General features: G+C 39.3%; 1 protein-coding gene and 1 long non-coding RNA gene across 6 annotated transcripts in view; one reads left to right on the forward strand and one right to left on the reverse strand.

Annotated features, from left to right (window-relative positions):
* HECTD4 (HECT domain E3 ubiquitin protein ligase 4) overlaps window positions 1-18,823 on the reverse strand; it is a 179,885-nt gene that overhangs the window by 67,531 nt on the left and 93,531 nt on the right. For 2 of the 5 annotated variants that reach the window (XM_075996571.1, XM_075996570.1), the window contains exons 16-29: window positions 18,199-18,319; window positions 17,385-17,513; window positions 15,237-15,361; window positions 12,581-12,734; window positions 11,922-12,022; window positions 9,969-10,167; window positions 7,670-7,816; window positions 5,747-5,851; window positions 4,643-4,806; window positions 3,827-4,060; window positions 2,611-2,803; window positions 2,315-2,419; window positions 1,681-1,769; window positions 1,136-1,311 (exon numbers count right to left, since the gene is read on the reverse strand). In XM_075996571.1, coding sequence (XP_075852686.1) covers window positions 1,136-1,311; window positions 1,681-1,769; window positions 2,315-2,419; window positions 2,611-2,803; window positions 3,827-4,060; window positions 4,643-4,806; window positions 5,747-5,851; window positions 7,670-7,816; window positions 9,969-10,167; window positions 11,922-12,022; window positions 12,581-12,734; window positions 15,237-15,361; window positions 17,385-17,513; window positions 18,199-18,319 — 2,042 coding nt within the window. The remainder of the gene's footprint in view (window positions 1-1,135; window positions 1,312-1,680; window positions 1,770-2,314; window positions 2,420-2,610; window positions 2,804-3,826; window positions 4,061-4,642; window positions 4,807-5,746; window positions 5,852-7,669; window positions 7,817-9,968; window positions 10,168-11,921; window positions 12,023-12,580; window positions 12,735-15,236; window positions 15,362-17,384; window positions 17,514-18,198; window positions 18,320-18,823) is intronic. The other 3 variants (XM_075996573.1, XM_075996572.1, XM_075996574.1) reach the window with 3 other exon arrangements.
* Window positions 10,176-11,915, forward strand: LOC105878677 (uncharacterized). The gene is made up of 3 exons (XR_001157425.3): window positions 10,176-10,246; window positions 10,419-10,495; window positions 11,834-11,915. It is a non-coding gene; the product is annotated as an uncharacterized LOC105878677 (long non-coding RNA).

Below are 18,823 nucleotides of genomic sequence, written 5' to 3' on the forward strand. Positions count from 1 at the left end.
GGTTAGACAGCTCAAATCTAAAAAGGTTATAATTGATATTATCTCTTGGGATATTATTGGTTCATTATCTCTGAGGTCAAGAGCCATTGCCAGCCTTACTGAGCAGTTAAGTCCATATATAGTTAATCAAAGCTTGTGTGGCCAGGGATGTGGTATATAAATAGCAGGTCATTTTAGCATGGGACTGTATCACACACTCAGTGCATGTCTCTCCCCAAACCTGTGTCTTCCTGGATGTTCTCAACATATAGTCTCCTATTACTGGAGTCCCCCTGAGAGTCCTCCTAGACTTCCCATCCCAAGTGAGAGGAGCCTTGGACAACCAGCTGGGAGGAAAACAAGTTTGCCTGCTCCATACTGTTCACTGGGCACTGGGGCTGGATAACATGGACTCTTTCATTTAAGAACATGTTTATTAAGAACATCTTAGGCCAGGTGCGGTGGCTCACACCTGTAATCCTAGCATTCTGGAAGGCCGAGGCGGGAGGATCGCTCAAGGTCAGGAGTTTGAAAGTAGCCTGAGCAAGACCCACCCCCCGTCTCAACTAAAATAGAAAGAAATTAATTGGCCAACTAAAACTATATAGAAAAAATTAGCCGAGCATGGTGGCCCATGCCTGTAGTTCCAGCTACTCGGGAGGCTGAGGCAGAAGGATTGCTTGAGCCCAGGAGTTTGAGGTTGCTGTGAGCTAGGCTTACACCATGGCACTCTAGTCTAGGCAATGGAGTGAGACTCTGTCTCCAAAAAAAAAAAAAAAAAAAAAAAAAAAAAAATGCACAATGTTGACTAATTATATGTGTTACTATGAAAACCAGATCATATGCGTGCCATATATCAATATATAAACCATATATAAATACATGTCATAGCACTCCTTAGATGCCCCTGAGAAAACCTTAATGAGACAGGCAAGGAGGGACCACTGATGCTCAGCTGACTCACAAAACACCAGAGGAATTTAATGAAAAGTATTTCATGACTAGAGAAAGTACAAGACAAAATAAAAAATGTTGAAATTTCCTTTTTTCCCTTTCTAGGAAAAAAATTCTAGCAATTTTTTAAAAAAGCAACTCATGTACCTTTTATGAGCAGACTGGGGCTAGAAGCCCATAAAGGGCTGTCTTTGCGCAGTACCTGGTGTTTCGGCAGGGGTCCCCGAGATGCTTCTCGTGAGGCCCGACTGGGCCGCAATGGTGACATGCAGCAGCAGCTCAGCTCGGTTCATCAGGCTCTTCACCAACGTCTTTGTTTTGGCCAGTGGGTGTGAAGGTTTCTGAATAAGAGAATTCACTTCCTGTAGGAACTTCTCCCTATAAAGAAAGACTGATGTGCATTTAGTTGTTCTCTAGCTGGCCAAAAATAATTATTTAAAAAAAAATTATAAAGGCTAGGAGAAGACAGAGGGGAAACTCAGCCAAAGTCACCTAATAAACATTGCTTACCTTCCTCCTTTCCCCAAGGGGATCAGGGTAATAAACTTTGTCCACTTTTAGTTCCTTTCTCTCAGTTTCAAGTGCCTATGCTAACTTTTGAAGGTTAAAGTCAAAACTTCCAATTTACCAAATGAGTACCAACTACCAACATTGTTTTTAAAAAACCTATTAAGAAACTACACCTTTACAATTTGTTTTGAGCATCAAGGTGATAAATTAGCCTTAATAGTTGTTAACATCACTAACCTCAGTGATAGGACCATGTTTTCAAGATCATTTCCATCAAAGGAGACTTCCTTCATTGAACACAAAAGTTCTAGCTCTTTCATTTTGTTCTAAAGAAGGAAAAATCAAGAAAAGATGGTATGCAGGATCTGCAAAAACCAAGTTTTACTGTACATATGCTAAAAGGAGCAGAAAATTTCAGGGAAAAATCACCACCTTTGGTCCACATTTCTATGCCTGAAGCACAATTATAAGCTATTATTTGATATTTTAATGATTGAAAATGGCATTGGCTGCTTTCTGGGGATTTCTTCAGGGTTTATAATTCTACCTGGTTTTTGTTTTTTAAGGCTTGAAAGCAAAATTTAACAATGATGACAACTTCTTTAGATTTTTTTAACTATCGATAAAAAAACAACTTGATGAATAATCATTTATATATTGACATGTTGATTTAATCAATTTTCATTTACCCTCTTTTTTATTTTAGTTGTCAAAAGCCAAAGACAATCATTTAACCTCTTTTAAAGAATAGGTATATTTTTGGAGTGTGCCACATTTTAGGAAGTGACATTATTTTACCTGTATGCACACAGTATATACCTTTGCTCTATAAATGACAATGCCCCAGTGATAAACCATACACTTTGCTCACCTCGTTAAAATGGTAATCGTAAAAGAAAGGCATGTTGTTCTCCAGTTTCCCCTGCATAGCATCCTCAACCTCACTTTGCCATTTCTGTTCCAGTTCTGCAACACTCTAATAGATAAATTAAAACAATATGTACACAGATGCAAAATAAAAACAAGTACAATCTATAAATTTGGAAATTTTAGTCATAATAGTAATTTTTAAAAATTTAGATCACATTTTAAACTCCTTACATTTCTAGGAAAGAAATGATTTCTAACAGTTATAAGACAAACATAACTGTCTCAGCTTTCATTTACCTGTAGCTGTCTCTCCATGGCATTGAGTTTCTTAAAGGTCTCTCCCATAATTTTACACAATAAATCATATTCTTCAGCATGTTCTTCTTGATATTGGAAATTTATTAGGGACTGCAGTGCATCAACCAAGTTCAAGTGCTTAATAACACATGACACCACCATTTCCTCCATCACGTCTGGCTGAATCACTTCCCTGTGATCACAATAGAAACTAGTCAGGTACATGCCACCATGCTCTCAGCTTCCTAATTCTGTATTTTACAGGTTGAAAGATGTAGACTTTGATTTAAGCATATATTAAATATTCACTATATTTCCTATTACAATAGAATAACAGGCATGGACATTATAATGGCATTGTGGGAGTTTTAAATTGGCAACTAATTTAGTATATTAACTGATAAAACTTACATTGGTTGATAAAGCTGAAAATCAAAATTAAAGAGACTTCATTTTCTATGATTGGTATATTTTGATCTAGAGTCATATTAGAGGTAGAATAGGGCTAAGCCGTAAAAAAGATCTTGAGCACCATTTACCCACTAATTATGCAGTATTATGGCTTGCCGTATTCAGTGCATGTGGAGGTTGGGCTGAAAACAATAGTGTTTTCTGCTGCATTTTTAAAAATTTTAAATTTCATCTATCCTCTAAAATTTTCTCTCTGAAATGGCCAATTTTGCCTCAGGAGGCAAAGGCAGTCTGCAAAACATACTGTAAGAAAGAATATCACAAAGACATTTGTAGTTATAGAACTTCACATTCTAAAGACCCCTCACCATCTCTTTAGGGATCAAACTTAAAGACACATCTCTAGACTCTTTGGAAACTGAAGTAGAGGCTAACTACTAGTGGAAGGTGAAACTACCTGAGAAAAACCTAGAACCTGTCAAACTTTAGCATACATCAGAATTACAAGGGCAACTTGTTAAAACACAGATAAGTGGGCCCCATTTTCAGAGTCTCTGGTCCAGCAGGTGTGAAATGGGGTTCAAAAACTAACACGTTTCCAGGTGGTACACATGCTGCTGATTTTGAGAACCACTAATCTAGAATACCATCTGCTGGGCTCTCGAGAACACTCAGTTAACACCCATTCAGTAAACATAAAATTAAAGGTTCTTTTACTAGATCACAAGAAGAAAAACACCCCCTTCAATTTGTTCAACCATTTCTTTTTTCATTGGGAAAAGTCAAACGCTACATAGCAACATACTTTATACTTGGTCTAAATTGAGGTCTAGCACGCCCAGAAATTTCTCTGAGCTTTATCATGATTCCTGGAGGCAGCCTGATCCGGGGAAGATCAAAGTAGTTCCCAACAGGAGGCACGAGGACGTCCGAGGGGTAGGTGAATTCTCTGTCTTCTTCTATGGTCAGAGGCAGCGGAGAGGGACTCGGGGTAAGGGCAGGGGAGATCACGCCATTGGCCTCCACCTGCCACTGGCACCTGAGAAGAGAGAGAAGAGGCTCTTCACTTCCTCTCTCATCAACATTACTGGAAAGCTACTTGAAGTTTGCAGATACATCAAACATGAAGGATCACATTCTGTGTTAAGTATTTATTCATCAAACCTTCTCCAGAAGCTAAAGAAAAATGAGCATTATATGAAAGCATACCTTTGGGAATCTATGTCCTCTCCAACATTTAATTATAAAAACTTTAAATCATACAGAGAAGTGGAAAGAATTACATGGCTAATATCCATATATCCACAGTCTGGATTCTACAATAAATTCTTCGCTATGTTTGTTTCTTATACCTCTACCCATCCTTTGGGGGTTCATTCAATTTAATCATATAATAACTGGAATGGAGAAAAGCTTATGCAGTTCAAGGATGCCACCTGAGATTTTGTAAAGGGCCAGAAAGCACTATGGTGTCATTTTTATCTTATTTCTTAGACACAATGACACACTGGAGACTGCCAGGCAGTAGGCACAATCAGCTGGGAAATGTACTAAAGCGGTTTTCCACACAGTTCTTTTTCCTTTGTGGGCAATACTAGCTCAGTTTGAACCTTTTTGTTACCTTTGTAAGAGTTTGGACCGCAAGAGCTCCTGACAGGCTTCTTCTTCTTTGGTAATTTCTGGTCCATTGTACAGGATTCTTAACATGGAACAAGCTAACACAGACAGACCTAAAGCCAGGTCTACCAGAAAGGGCAGGCCTCCTGAGACATCCTCCGAAGACTCCTACAATGCAGACAGGGGTAAACCACACTGGTCAGCGGACACTGGCAGAGCGCGGCACCCTGCGCTATGCCACGCTGCCCTGGCCCCAACCACAGGGCCTCACGGAGCAGCACAAGCATCACCGCTACGGGACACAGGCACAGCACCCAACATCATGACTAGATGGTGGCACTGGAATGGCCACAGAGTGAAGTCTCAACACAATTCTGGGGAGAAAACAGCTGATAAGACTCTGTATTAGAAATGGCACAGATCACATGTAAAAAGCCCAGATTCTTTCCATAGCTTCCTCACTGCTGTGCCTGTCTAAGTATAAATCACTGTCTTGTTGTGTCACCCTCCAGCCTGTGCTCAAACCATGACTGCACCGAATTCATGACTGCACTGAAATATTTATTGAGTGCTTTCTGTGTACCGGGAGATGTTCTCCATGCCTGGGATACAGCAGAAAACAGAACACAGACCCTTGCTCTCAATGGAGCTTACATTCTAGCAGATAATTCCACTCCGGAGAGTCTTTGCTTGGTTAAACTTAAGCAGCCTCCAAGTCTAAAATATATTTTTAAAATCGGGCAACTAGAGGGGTTAGTAGAAATCTTACAACTCTTAGAACCCAGAATCCAAGTGCTTACTTCTATTAAGCGTTCGAGTCTTCTTTGCCCTATGGAAAGATGCTGGAGTCAAGTCAGTTCCCAGGCTTTGAAGCTGGAGCCCCTAGCAATGGGTTATTTCTGTGCTGCTGAGTTGATTTTAGGTCATGGCTAGTTTTATCCTATAAAACTCCTACTAACTGCTAGTAATTTACTACTGCCAAATAGAAGAGATGGATGAACCAGCGGCTCATATTTTGCTCTGTTTCCAAGGCAAATATGATATATGTCACCAAGGCACGTAGGAGAAACCACATTATTTGCCCACAGCAGTGGTTAGATTCATGTACCTGAGCGCGAACTGTGCAAGCAAAGCCCCACATAGCTTTATCAGGAGTGTTGTGTTCACGGCCACTTCTCATTTCAAAGGAGAAGGTGACTGTATCTCCTTCCACCTTAAAATTTAAGGGAGGGAAAATACACTTTAAAAACAAGACATATAATTTACAAGAGAGCAATAAATTTCAGAGACTTATTTTCAGAAGGACCACAGCAATATTTCACTCCTTTTCTCACTGGCTTTTTTTTTTTTTTTTGAGACAGAGTCTCACTCTGTTGCCCAGGCTAGAGTGAGTGCTATGGCGTCAGCCTAGCTCACAGCAACCTCAAACTCCTGGGCTCAAGCGATCCTACTGCCTTAGCCTCCCGAGTAGCTGGGACTACAGGCATGCACCATCATGCCCCGCTAATTTTTTCTATATATTTTTAGTTGGCCAATTAATTTCTTTCTATTTTTAGTAGAGATGGGGTCTCGCTCTTGCTCAGGCTGGTTTTGAACTCCTGAGCTCAAACGATCCTCCCACCTCAGCCTCCCAGAGTGCTAGGATTACATGTGTGAGCCACCATGCCACTGCACCCGGCCACTCACTGGCTTTTTTTTTTTTTTCCTTTGGAGACAGAGTCTTACTCTGTTACTCTGTTGGCCAGGCTAGAGTGCTGTGGCATCAGTCAAGCTCTCGGCAACCTCAAACTCCTGGGCTCAAGCCATCCTACTGCCTCAGACTCCCGAGTAGCTTAGACTACAGGCATGTACCACCATGCCCGGCTAATTTTTTTCTATGTATTTTTAGTTGTCCAGCTAATTTCTTTCTATTTTTAGTAGAGATGGATCTTGCTCTTGCTCAGGCTGGTCTCAAATTCCTGATCTCAAGTGATCCTCCCACCTTGGCCTCCCAGACTGTTAGGATTATAGACGTGAGCCACCGAGCCCAGCCCTCATTGGCTTTTTGATTCAAATTCCATCCCCTCATTTAGAAATGAGCCTTTTAGGTGTCTCTCTTGACCAGGTAGCCTTTGGGACAAGACATCTGTGAAATGGGCCACAATTGTCCAAAAGCAGGATCAAAATAAAGATTAATCAAATCTTGAGTGCATTTCTAACAAATTCCTCAGATTTTATTCTTTCTGCCCTCCCCCAGGCACTTTCCCACCTCACTCATGTCAAGAAGGCAGGCAAACAACCAGTGCTCTTGAAGAACACTGACCGAGTGCTGCAAAACCCTGCTGTGCATTACAGAACCAACTCCATGGGTAAAAAACAAAAGGCAGCAAATCGGAGGACATTTACAAAGTATTGTGCTGACCCGGATTTGGGTACACTCCAGACTATACCCCTTGAGTTAACTTGCTACCTATAGCTGAATAAGAGGATACATAATATATGTGAAATAAAGGCTCTGGGAACAGACTTTGGAGACGTTTTTGGGTTTTAATGGTCATTTCAGTTCTTATTCATATTCTAGGCAGACACACAGTAAGTAGTTTGAGGGCCCAGGTTACAAAGCATGGCCCTCATCTCATGAGCTTGGAAATGGATCATTATTTTTGCTAAAAAGGCTCAAATTCATCTGAATACATTAACTCAACACTTTACAATTACAGTGGCTCTGTGGCCCTAGGCTACCTGTCAAAAGGGAGTCTAGAGAAGAAGGAAGCTGGATGAACCAGCAGCCCTTTTAAGGGACAGGGAAGAAAATGCTGTGATAACCTCTGTCCGTGGAGTAACCTGTGCATGGGAGCTTAGCTCTGCAGGAAACAGGGGTCTGATGTCCTACAAGCGAAAGGAGGGTCATTCTAAATAGGAGTTGGGTTGACAAGACTAGCAAGGTGGCCCCACCACAACAAAAGCCCCTATGGCAAATTGTTTCTCGGGCCCGTGAGGATTGTAAAATCATTTTTCTTTTCTAGGAAGCGATTATGACTGGATACCATACCTTCACCAAGTCTTTCGGCCAACCAGTTCCTAAGACACTACGGCTGCCATATCCCAGTGTATTGCCTCCATACTCAGCAACCTTCCTACTGTTTGTGTTAGGCCCCGCGTATATCACCAACTTCAAAACAGAAAATATACTGTTAGACTGTAAAAGAAAAACAAAAACAACATCTACAAATAAAAAGGCTGCAAAAATAATCTGTTTAAAAATACATTTATAACCAGGCACTGGTAAAATTATAACTAATATTTCCTGATTTTTTTTTCTTTTTTAGGTATAACCAATAAAAATTTGGATACAATCAGCCATTGGTATTTACGGGGCAGGCACAGAGTAATAATAGTCATTAAAATAAAAAGCATATTTTTTATATTACCCCAATCTAATTGGCTGGGGACCTCACATTAAAATAGTTATAATCAACTATTCTACATGAATATTTTTGAAATAGCTATTTTAATCCTAACTATTAACATATAAATCATTAATAACAGTATAGTTTGACCCCTTACATCCTCCCCAAAATTAATTAATAAAGTGAGCAAATACAGATGAAAAGATGGTTATATCTAACACAACAACAAAATAAAAGCGCCAAAAAGAATCGATGAATAAGGATTTTAAAAAATGCAACAAATTGAAAATAAGCCATATATTCCTAGACTGCTGCTTAATGGTATAAAAAGAAAATGATACAAATTTGGGCAAGAAAGGAGGCTGCTTCTTCTTGGGTCAGTTTTCATGTATCAATAATTTTCTTATTCTTTTATAACCAATCGACCAACTTTCCAAATATGTAGGGGAAGCATTTATAGCTCATTTGGCATTCAAATACTTCCAGAGGAAAAATAAAGTTCTGGCTTCTGTAAACACCAAACCCTGTCTTCTAATGCACTCTGACTGCTTCTCACTGTACCTAAGTTCAGATCTAAAAGCTCCATCTTTAGGCCTGGACACTTACTTATCATTTTGTGATTTCTTACCCTTTTGGACATTTTGCTGACATCAGCCAGGGACCACTGGAAAAGTAAATGTACTTTTATGCGTGTAATAAGCCTCTTGTGCTTCATCTTTTAAAACTAATGTCTACTGCAGGCATAAGTTAGTGCACATCAGAAATGCAAATTACTTTTTTTTTTAAAGTACAAATAGATGTTGACAGAGCAAATTACGGTTTTTAAAGGAGAAACAAAATGACACCAACTAAAATGGCAACTTCCACAATTTCCATATTAAATAGTCACTTCTCCTGGACCTAGGAAATAGGGGTAGCTAATGCCAGGAGCTATGAAGTGGGGTAGACTGATGCTAGCAGGTATGTTTTTTGAGAGATCCACCAAAGATCATCTCTTATATTTTCTTGCTTCCAGCTAAGGTAAGTTTTGGGGACAAGTCAAACCCCTCCAGACATTTGGGGATCTTCACTATCTTAAAAGATCATGAGGAAGAGGATTCTATAATTAGCCCAGTAATGTGTATGTATAGTATATACAGTTAAGAAGTCCTTTATTTTTAACCTAAAAACCTCCCGATAGGATTTAAGACCATTTGCCCTCACACGGTTCACAAGGGGGAGAGAAAACAGATAGCTAACAAGCTACGTAAAAATAGGCTATACAAAGCTAACAGATAATCCTCCAGTTGTTCCTTCATAAGTTACATATCCTGACTTCATTAGCCTTTCCTCCTAAGTTCAAATTGATGGTTTCCAATTCAACAATTATAAACAGAAGAAAATGCTTCAACCCCTAAAATGCTTCCTTCTATTTATAACTGTGGGGCCACCAGGTTGGAAACTACTCTTCCTCAAAATCTACGTGGACCCTGAGATAATGGCAAAAAAGAACAAATATTTAAATAAACATAAATGAGATCCTAGCACATCTAAAACTCTTCTAAAAAGCCATCTTTCCCCAAAAGATACATGAGAAGCCCCAAGAATTGGGCAGTGAGACCTTTCTAGATGAACAGACACCATACATCTGTAGGAATTTCAAGCACAGAGGGAAACAGAATGCAAAGGAGTATTTCCTTCCACTCAGATCGGAGCATTTGGAAGCTTATAACCTACGCTTTCAACATGTCACTAAAACATTGCACTTAGGCCACAGTGGTTGTGCTTCCTTAACTCCCTCAGTCACTACCCTTCAAGACATTATCTTAGGAAGGGTCTCCTTAGGGATCTATCTGCAGACAGAAATAAGTCAAGAACGGTGAACAGCAGCAAAGAAAAATAAGAAGCATCTAAGAAATTAGTTCACTGGAGGCGGAAGAGTAACAACCAGTTTGTGCTTACTTTGTCATAGTCATACTGCGACGAGCACCTGCTGTCGAATCTAAGATACAGGCAGCGAGCTCCCGGAATGTGGACCGTTTCTTTAAATTTATAGTTGTCTCTGACAGGGTGGACTGTTTCCACAGTTTTCCCAGCAGCCCACGGGGCAGGAATCTTTAAACCAGTGAGGAAGCCCGGCTCTTCCTTCTCTTCTAGCATTCTAGAACAGAGAAAGAGAAAGGGATTTAGCTTAGCAGCAAGGAAAGAAAAAATAATGTGAACACAGGAAAATACCACAGGTTAAGAAATTGCTCTTTAATGTCCCACAGCACGCAGTATGACAGCACTGCGGCTTCTGAATGCTTGATGTCAACAGGCAATCAGAAACATTGAAAATTTCCTATATTTAAAGGTGCTTCTTTTCTGTTGTTAGATGCTATATTTGCATTTTTTGCCTCTTTTTTTTTCAAGGAGGAGCCCAAATGAAAGCCAGGAGAAGACCCCACCAACTCTCATTTGAAGTTACTCAGAAGAAAAAAAGAGATACGGTAAAGGCCCTTTGAGACCGGCCACATCCCAAATCCCATAGGATTAGCACCCTGTAAAATGTCCCTTTGTTGATATCTACATGCCAATTGTTGAAACCTCCGTGAGGCTACATAAACTACTTTTCACTATACATTTTTACTGAAGAAAGGTGCCTTCAAAGGTTCTCTTACCAACTACAATTGAACACTCAAGGACTTCATGGAGCCTCAGGTTGTGGAATACAAACTCCTAAGACTTAAACTTAGCTGCTGTGGGATTCTCTCACCCTTTCAGCTCTGTAGGTTGAGCTGCAGAGCTGCACACTGTCCAATACAGTAGGCACATGTGGCCACTTAAATTAAATTGAGTTTAAATAAACTAAAATTTAAAATTCAGTGCCTCGGTCTCATTAGCCATATTGCAAGTGGACAATAACAGTAACAATCACTGGCCATGCCTGACAGCATTGGGAAGCACAGATACAAGTTTCACAGCTGCAAAAGGCTCAACTGAACAGCACGCTACTCTAGAGAAACCCAGGAAATCCTCCCTTTCTGATCAGTTTTTTAAAAAGACAGTTTTAATTAAACATAACTGACATAGTAATTGGCACATTTTTAAAGGATACAACTTATTCATAGTAAGTTTGGACATTTGTATACACCTGTGACGTTTCCTTCTTCCTCTTTGTAATCCCTTCATTCCTCCCCCAGGCAATCACTTATTTGCTGTCACTAGAGATTAGTTTGCATTTTCTAGAGTTTTACACTTGATCTTAGCCAAAAGGCTGAGAAGCGATCTCTACAGTTTTATATAAATGGAATCATATAGTATGTGACCTCAAGGGACCTGGTTTCTTTCAATCAACATAAGTATTTTGACATTCACCCATGTTGTTGCATATGACAATAGTTCATTTCTTTTTATTGTGGATTAGGAGTCTATGTTTGGATATACAACAATTGGTTTCTCCACTCACTTGCTGATGGACGTTTGGATTGTTTTCAGTTTTAGGATATTCTACCTAAAGCTGTTATGAACCTTAACATACAAGTCTTTGTAAGAAACTATGCTTTCTTTTCTTTTACCTTAAAATACTTTTAAGTATTTAACTTAAAAGTAGAATAGCTGGATCATATGGTAGGTTTATGTTTAACTTTTTAAGAAACTGCCATACTGCTTGCCAAAGTCGTAATATTTTACATACCCATCATTAGTGTATGAGAATTTCAGGTCAGTTTGAACTAATCTCTTGAGCCATGGGGAAATTTATTCTAACCAGTTCCTATAAATTTACAAAGCAATTCTACAGTTATCTAAAATTTTGATCCTGAAGTTTTTTTCTTTTTTCCCATTAGATAATCCCTGCTAAAAATCGCTGTTGTAAAAGGAGTACTAGGCTTTTGCCAGAAGAAAAGGGTTCCTGCAAGAAGCAGCATCCATTACCTCTCATCGGGGAACAGCCTGCACTTCTGGTCTGATGTACCACATGGGGAACAGCCCATCTCAGCAAAAACTGGACACTGGGTTTTAAGCAGCAAAGCCGTCTGAAACACAAAACCATCATCATGTTTTAAAGTGCTTACTGTCAGTTATCTGGATGGTATGAGAGTCAAGCTTACAATTATCACCTGCATCACCTTTTTACAATCCTGGTCTGTCCTCTTTCACTAAGAAATGCCACTTAACATTATTTTACTTAATGCTGGATTGGAACTCATCATTCATTCATTCATTCCCCAGGGCATCTTTTAGTAAGGAACATACCATTCATTAAATATATTAGTTATTTTTAGCTGGCAAGGACTCCAGAGATGAAATAAAATGGTAGGTTTTTAGCAGCATTGTATATTAGCATTTTTACAGCTGATCAGCAATGAATACTTGCTAAAAGACTGCAGTAAGTAATTTAGTCAAACAAACAAAATGTCTTCCCTTAATATTCTAGTTTATTTCTATGATATATTTTTCTTCATGCCATCATTATTTCCCTTGGTTTCTGAAATACAGGATTATGTTTATTCTGCCTTCAGTGAAAGCAAACAGTTTCACTGTGAAGTAGGTTGGCCAACAGGCAGCTCGCTTTGGCACACCAAGGATCATACCTGGCTGGTATAGAGAACCAGCTGCACTAGCTGAGGCATCAGGGCATCGGCCATGATCAAAGTCTGTAAATTTGGATGCATCAGGGAGGTCAGTAACACTGGAAGAAGGTGACCAAGCATAGTAGCCTTAGTAACTTGTTCCAAGCCTTTTAACCTACAAAAAGTTCAAGAAAACACACAGCCTGAGCAATGCCCAATCATACGAAGCAGCAACTAACATCATCTTTAGCAGACAGATTCTCTTAAACTGCATCTCCTTAAACTAGATAAGCACTTACAGCAATTCAGTTCACAAATTTCCCATCTTCTCCCACAGAGAGAGAGGGGAAGAACAGAAGCTCCTACTTACTGAATTTTACCTTCAATGTGTCACTTTTGCCAAAAAAGGTTGACGCAGTGCATTTCATAGCTCCTTCGAAGCACTTTACAAATGGGTTCTAAAATGCCACTGGCTACCCTAGGCAGTTACTGCTGTAAGGCCGCCTTGCCCCTGGGGCTGTGGCCACTCTGCTGCGCTGACTCTGAAGGGGAGGAAGTAAATGGCTACGACCCTCATGCACCTCCTGTAGCTGTGCAACCACTCCTGGCCTAGAGAAATTGAGGCTCATCTGGGACATACAGAGGCTCACAGGCCTTTTTCCCCCCAATTCTTTTTGTTACATTAAAATAAACATAAAATTTACCATCTTAAATCTTTGCATTTGCTTGCTTTTTTCTCGATTCCTTTATTCTACTTGGGATTTAATTTTTTAAACACCCCAGATTTTACAAAGTGCGGCAATAGCATAAAAAACTGGAGTTTCTTTTTCATATAAACTTATTTGGATTTTTTTAAATATTTCAAATTATTGATACATTCAAAGAGGAATTTTAATCTCTATAATTTTTGCTAACCGTGTCGAGTCACACTTGACATCCGAGTACAAAGGGTTAACTTTTTCTTTCTTTCTTTTTCTTTTGAGACAGAGTCTTAACCTGCCACCTGGGCTAGAGTGTCCTGGTGTCAGCCTAGCTCACAGCAACCTCAAACTCCTGGACTCAGGCGATCCTCCTGCCTTAGCCTCCCAAGTAGCTGGGACTATAGGCTCATACCACCATTCCTGGCTAATTTTTTCTATTCTAGTAGAGACAGGGTCTTGCTCTTTCTCAGGCTGGTCTTGAACTCCTGAACTCAAACAATCCTCCCACCTTGGCCTCCCAGAGTGCTAGGATTACAGACGTGAGCCACTACATCTGGTCTAACATCTTAACTTTTTTTCTTTTTGTCGTTTTTATTTTAGAGACATGGTCTCACTCCGTGCCCCAAGTTGGAGTGCAAAGGTGTCATCATAGCTCACTGTAACCTCAAACTCCTGGGCTCAAGCAATCCTCTTGCCTCACCCTCCCGAGTAGCTGGGACTACTGGTGCACACCACCACACCCGGCTAATTTTCTACTTTTTGTCTATGTTGCCCAGGCTGGTCTTGAACTCCTGGCCTTAAGCAATCCTTCTGCCTTAGCATCCTGAGATGCTGGGATTACCAGTGTGAGCCACTGTGCCTGGCCCATCCTAAACATTTTTAAGTGCTTGTTTCAGTGTTAATGTTGTGCAACTGTCTCCACCGTCCACTTCCATAACACTTTCCATCTTGTAAAACCAAAACTACAACCCCTTAAGCAATAGCTCCCCATTCCCCACTTTCCTTCAGTCCCTGGTAACCACCATTATACTTTCTGTCTCTATGGTTTTGACTAATCTAAGCCGGTAAATTTTCAATTTGTCTTTAAAATCACATTCCTAATATCCCTGTCCTCTGCTAGAAGCATTGAGATATGCAGAATGAAACGGGTTATGTCAATTCCCTAGGCTCCTTAGGACACTGGAGTTGGAATCACAAACAGACATCACGTCTCCCGGGCTGTCCCATTGGACTGCGCCATGTCTCACCAAGCCCCAGTGCTGTGCCTGTCTGGATTCTATCGTTCTCAATCTCAGCCTCTCATCTACTCTCTGGGAGTGGGCAAGAACCAAGGCCATGAAAACAGTGTTACCGAAGCAAAAATTACACTGCAGGATTGTTTTAGATCAACATCTCTAACGTTCAGATCGTCAAAAAAACACAGCATGCAACTCATCTCTAAAAGCAAACCACAGCAGAAATTTAAATGTGAAGGGTTGTGAAAGGGCTTTATTATTGTGAAAGAGAAGTTTACCCTCTATGTAGGTCACTCATGTATTTGGAGGAGTAAAATTACAGTAAAATCTTGAGATAACATGCCAGTGTCATCTGTTGTGTAGCAGCTGACTGCCTGTACCACTAAGTCACTTCTTCCTTGTGAAAGTATTTATTGTTAGGAAACTAAGTATTTGTGGTGCTAAGCTCAAGAATTAAAGGAAAGGCCAGTTTGGGAGTGGTGGCTGAAGTCCCAAATGTCAGAGAGGAGGGTGTCCACCACAACCTTGAGGGCTGTTGGCCCAATCTCACCTAAAAGCACATTAAAGAGTTTGATTGCACTTGGCTTTGAAACATTTGCCATTTCGGCCTATTCTCGCAAAAATCTCTCTATATTAAATTAATCCCTCCATGTTCTGTTCTAATAAGATCTCGCTTTCATAAGCAAATTTTTCTTCCTGAAGGACAGACAGCAGGCCAGGGTCCACACTCCGTTTCCTCACCTCTGCTCACGGTCTGCTATGTCGCTATTTATGAGGGCAGTTGTGACCTGCTGTAGCATTTCCAACACTTCATCGCATCCAGTCAGGATTTGGGTGGCAAGAGCCAAAATACTGACTTTTAGCTCCTAGGTAGAAAATAGCATAATATTATTTTTAAGCTTTGTGATGAACATACGCTCACAATGACAACATGAAATGGTATATTTAATGATGCATTTCCAAATGAAATAATGAGGTGGCCAGAATAAGCCCAAAGCAGTAAATTCTGCTAGGATGGCAAGTGGCAATTTGACTTGGGAGGCCCAGGTCTGGGTGCTGACAGAACATGCAGCATTTCGCAGGGAGCACGCTGAGTCCCTAGGGGAAAAGGCCTAGTCCCATCCCATCCAGCACAAGAGAGCTCTTGGCGGCCAGCCCAGAACTGTCCAGGTGGAAGGCTGCCTTGGGTGGTATGAGGATAGCTAAAGAGAAAAACAGAACAGTAAAAGGCGCATGTATAAATGAATAAAATGAGACAGAAACACAACAGTCCGAAACAGTACAAGTGACCTTTTACTTAATGTCTTAAACCCATTACACTTAAAATCAGGCAAGTTAAAAAAAAATCAGTTAAAGTAGCAGGCAGTTATAGGCTATTAAACAAAAATAACTGTTAGAGAGTTCATGGGAGTACAAATACTAAATAATGTGTTAAGAAACACTAGTTGACACCATAGAAATGTTTAGTTTACAATTATTTTCTATTAAAAAAATACAACCAAGCTAACTCTTTAGGTGACACCTATGTGTTTTTTGTTTTTTTTCTCCAGAAATACTAGACCACTGAGCCTTTAATAAGAGTCTTTATATTTCTCTCCAGGGTTTAACTAAAATTTATAACATTTAACCTTCAAATAGAAAAAAAAAACTGCTTCTCATTGTTGGACTTTTCTGCTTTTTTAGTATTAAGATATTAATATTTTCTATCATTAAGAGAAAGGAACTCTGAGTTGACTACACAAGCTGAATCGCAGTTTAAGAGTCATCCTAATGACATGAGTGATCACCTACTGACCCCACACCACGTGGCAGCAAAGTGCCAGGTATTTGCAGGGCTTGTCGCTACCCTCACAGCAACTTGTATTACAAGGAAGATGTCGTCCCTTTTTACCGACATCCTCACCTAAGGCAAGAGAAGTTAAATAAATAGTATCAACAACTTAAATTAAAAGTTTATGCACGTCTTCTTGTTTAAAAACTGATTATTTATGCTCGTCTGCTTGCTGCTAATATAAAAAATAAAAAAATAAAAAAAAAAATAAAAAAAAAACAACTGATTATTTAAGAGGTAAACTCATAAACATGAACTATCCAGTGATTTAAATCGTCGTATATGTACACAAAAGAGTAAGAAAAGAGCAAACTGTAATAGCTTTTATGGCTTCCTTGGTCAATTTTTCAGTGTGTTTAAGTCAACCTTTTAAGGAAGAATAAAGTTCTCATTGATTTCTCAAATTCTCCCACAGAGATGAAATTCTGAAGAACAATACAAACAGCAGCCTTGAGCATCTGTCAAAATTATAACAACCACAGCTATAAAAAATCTTTGGACTGCTATAAATTATCATGTGGGAACAAATCATTGAGTTTACACAGAAGCTAACTTAAAAATAATTACAGAAAATGAAATGAACTACAGATTTAGAAATTAAATTATTCAATATGAAGACTGAGAGAAAATTATCACCTTTTTAAAGTTATTAGAATTAAGAGAATATAATAAACCATCCAAAATGTCAAAATTATTTAAAATGCTATGCTCCCAGAGTTATTTATAGATATATATGTGTATTTATATATAAAACTTTCAGGTGCATATGAGATCACTTGTGCCATATTTTACAGTTCTTAAAAGAAGATGGAAATAAACAAAGGCACAAAAAGATTGACAGGAGCACATGGATGACACATTATGAGAGTGTCACAAATATGGTGACCACTGTGCAATGACATAAAAATCTATAGAATGAGTTGAGTGGCCTAATGTTACCTCTCACAAGAGTATAAGCCACAGGTGAATTCTGACATCATAGTACACAGAAATTTAGCCAATTAAGCTGCTTTGCACACTGGATAGAAAGCATCGTTAAAATAAAGCTTGGTGTTTACCTGTACCTTCAATGTCTCTCCCTGCAAGGAGTTGTCACTGTCATCATTCTCATCAGGTTTAATCAAAATAGTGTTACTGAGAAGGTGATTCTGAACTGCCATCAGATAGCGCAGGCAGGAGGACGCAGCCTTTAATACAAATAAGGGCATTTAAATGATCTAAACCTACTGAAAGAGCGAGCATGTTATCCTCATGTTTTGCAAAGATTTTGACAAAGGAAACAAAAAGAGAAAAGTACAGAAAACAGACCAAGTTAGTTTCTCAGGTGACTTGTTTCCACATGGCTTTCGATACATACTTCGACACATTTGCTATAACTTTCTGCCTTCTGCTACACAATCCTCACTAAGCACTCAGAATACTTACTTGACTTTCTGCCTCTAACTGCTTCTTCTTTCCCCTCCCTCTCACATGCATCTCCATTATGGGAGACACCTAAGCTCTTAAAAGACTCTTTTAGTTCCTATCATTCTCCATAAAACACTGACAGTTTGGAAAATAATGCTAAACTAAAAATTAATAGGGGGGAAAACCCTCACTAGATAAAACAAAAACATCCAACTTTGGAACATTTATTACATCAAGCAATTTAAGCAGGTGGAATAAGTCTTTGGAAAAAGCATTTCAAGTGGATTTGTATAGTTCTACATTTCTAGGATAGGCCATTATACATTGACTTTCATAAACTGTTTTACATCTGTCTTTGTAAAATGAGCCTGTATGTATGTGTGTATAATACACCTCTCAATATAGGAAAATGAAAACAGGGACACTTGATATAATTTTTCTTGCATTAAACTCATTTTTACTTACAGGCACAGTTGAAAGGAGCTTTTGAAAATCATCTTTAGAGACAGTTTGGCACTTGGTGATTAAGATACAGGATTCTCGTACAACAATCTTCAGAATGTAGTGTAAAAGTTCATCATTTAGTCTTTAAAATGCAGGAAAAATGTAACAATAAAATATTGATGGTTTATTCATAAAAGGATAAAGTTTATTACAATTGGTATGAGACGACAAACAGAAGATACAAAATTCACTGGTTCTGCAAGCAAATCATCTTAGTAATGATGCTAACAACTAGGTATATTATCTAAATCAAACTTATAGAAACCGAATGGCACCCAAACACCTAGCCAAAGTATTTTATAAACCAACACCTTCCTCATCCTCACCGGCCCTAACACACAAGCTCAGCCTCTCTTGCGGGCGAGCAATGTGGTCCGCACCTTAGTCAAAATCTCTGAAATAAGTTCCATCCCTTATTTCTGCTAAGGACCCTCTCCCCAGACCCAGGTTGCTCTGGTGATAAAACTGAAATGTGCTATTATCAGTTCTGAGGGCAACTGTGGATTTATTATCTTTCAGTTGGTCCATGCTTTAGGTTTAGCATGCTAATGATCATATTAGCTATAACAGGATACTGAAGTTGATG

The sequence above is a fragment of the Microcebus murinus genome, chromosome 22, assembly GCF_040939455.1.
Source record: "Microcebus murinus isolate Inina chromosome 22, M.murinus_Inina_mat1.0, whole genome shotgun sequence".
NCBI classification, from domain to species: domain Eukaryota; kingdom Metazoa; phylum Chordata; class Mammalia; order Primates; family Cheirogaleidae; genus Microcebus; species Microcebus murinus.